Source organism: Merops nubicus, unplaced genomic scaffold (assembly GCF_000691845.1).
Source record: "Merops nubicus isolate BGI_N331 unplaced genomic scaffold, ASM69184v1 scaffold5628, whole genome shotgun sequence".
Taxonomy (NCBI): domain Eukaryota; kingdom Metazoa; phylum Chordata; class Aves; order Coraciiformes; family Meropidae; genus Merops; species Merops nubicus.
The window spans coordinates 391-2,655 of NW_008627627.1; the positions used below are offsets into that span (position 1 = coordinate 391).

General features: G+C 56.0%; 1 protein-coding gene across 1 annotated transcript in view; it reads left to right on the top strand.

Moving 5' to 3' along the window:
* CALML4 (calmodulin-like 4) overlaps positions 1-2,265 on the top strand; it is a gene marked incomplete at its 5' end in the record, with an annotated part of 4,568 nt that overhangs the window by 306 nt on the left and 1,997 nt on the right. Inside the window, 2 exons of the mRNA XM_008946368.1 lie at positions 951-1,091; positions 1,708-1,896. Of these exons, the coding sequence (XP_008944616.1) occupies positions 951-1,091; positions 1,708-1,896 (330 nt within the window). The remainder of the gene's footprint in view (positions 1-950; positions 1,092-1,707; positions 1,897-2,265) is intronic.

Below are 2,265 nucleotides of genomic sequence, written 5' to 3' on the forward strand. Positions count from 1 at the left end.
CTGGCCACGAGGATGGCAGAAGAAAGCTGAAATAAGAGTATTATTGCAAATCTGTTAATCTGCAGTGCCTGGGGCTCAGCAGCTCTGCGGGATTGTGGCAGGAAAGGAGGAGGAGGAGGAGGAGGCTGGGGTGAGATCAGTGCTGGGGCCGTGGCAGGGACCAGAGCAGCACTCTCCCCTGCTCCTTACAGCTCATTCCTTCAGCATCCTCTCCTACCCCCTCTGGAAGTGTGGGGAGGAGCAGCTGAGGGAGCTGGGGGTGCTGAGCCTGGAGCAAAGGAGGCTCAGGGGAGACCTTCTGGCTCTGCACAGCTCCTGACAGGAGCCTGGAGCCAGGGGGGGGTCGGGCTCTGCTCCCAAGGAACAAGGGACAGGACAAGAGGGAACAGCCTCAAGTTGCCCCAGGGGAGGTTGAGGTTGTCCCTGAGGAACAATTTGTTCCCCTGGAGGGTTGCCCAGGGCTGTGCCAGGCTGCCCAGGGCAGTGGTGGAGTCCCCACCCCTGGAGGGGTTTCCAAGCCGTGGAGATGTGGTGTGAGGGACACGGGGCAGTGGGGACCTGGCACTGCTGGGTTAAATTATCTTAATGACCTTAAAGCTCTCTTCCAACCAAAACAATTCTAGGAAGGCAGAGAAAAGCACTTTTTAACAGTATTCTGCATATTTGAAAGCCTTCCCTCCCCTTTCAGACTTGCTTCATTAGGTTGAAGGACCCCAATCAGCTCAGCTATCCACGAGCCTGGGTTTTAATTGTCCACGAGCCTGGATTTTAATTGTCCTTGGCACCTTCCTCAGGGTCCCTCCCCCCACAGTCCATCCTCTGCCCTGAAAGGAGACACCCTGAAGAGACACAATACCCCAGAGCTGGAACCCTCCCAACCACCACCGGCCGGGGCGCTGGGAGATGAATGGGCTCTGAGGTGGCATAACAGAGTTTTGGTTTTTAATTAGAGTTCAAGGAATGTTTCTCCCTGTACGACAAGAAGCAGAAAGGGAAGATCAAAGCCTCGGAGCTGCTGGCCGTGATGAGGTGCCTGGGAGCCAGCCCCACCCCAGGGGAGGTGCAGAGGCACCTGCACCTCCACAAGATCGGTGAGAGACCTGAAGAAAGCAGCTGGGATGGGGTTGGAGAAATTCCACTTTTCTTTGGCCAAGGAGGCTGCCTGGAGCCTGGGAGATGAGAGCCACTCGCTGGTGGACCAGCCCAGGCCATGCAGCACGACCAGGAGCAGCCACCCAAACGTGGCCTGAGGTGCTCTGAACAAAGCCAGCCCAGCACCCAGATCAAAATAGTGCCATTGAAAAGTCAAACTGACACACAATGGGAGGAAAACATGTTGATTCTGGATTATGAGGCTGGGAAATGTCCCAGCCAGCAGAAACAGGGGAGCAGAGACAGTTACATCTCTGCAGAGGTGTGTGAAGCCAAAGCATGGCACAAAGACCAAAGCAGAATCATGAGATAAGATGGGGGGGTTCAAAATTCTGGGTACAAGCTCTCAGGGCACGATTCTAGCAAAGCTCTAAATGGGTTTTCTGACCAGGAGAAAGCCCCCAGCAGGGAATCCACCCTGGTCCAGACCAGCCAGGCAAAGGGGGAACGTGCCCTGGGAAGGGGAACTGGGTGTGGAGAGAGGGAGGATGCTGGGGGGGGATCCAGCCTGCAAAGCCAAGTCGTTCCCAAAGAATCTGCTCCTGTTTTTTCCAGACAGAAACGCAGAGTTGGATTTCTCCACTTTCCTGAACATAATGTACAGGCAGATGAAGCAGGAGGAGCCTGAGAAGGAAATCCTCACAGCCCTGTCCATGATAGACAGGCAGAAGAGAGGAGTCATCACTGTTTCAGAGCTGAGAGCCAAACTCACCAGGCTGGGAGAAAAGCTTTCTGAGGAAGAAGGTATTTTCCAACTCAAACACTCTCCCCAGCATCTTGTTTCCTTCCTGCTGCTCCTCTACTCAAATCTGGGATGAGATGCCTCCAGCTGGGAAGAGAGGAGGGACCTGGCAGCAGGAGACAGCTCTGGTGGCCCTCGGTGGGGGGGAAGGGGTGTCCCCCCATCACACCAAGATGTGCCCCCATGGCCCCAGGCCCACCCCACCAGCACCAGTCGCTTCTCATGAGGAGGGCAGGGATCAGCCCCTTGGACTGGGCACTGGGGAGGCCACACATCCCATCCTGGGCTCAGTTTTGGGCTCCTCAATCCAAGAAGGACCTTGAGGGGCTGGAGCGTGGCCAGAGAAGGGCAACAGAGCTGCTGGGGAAGGG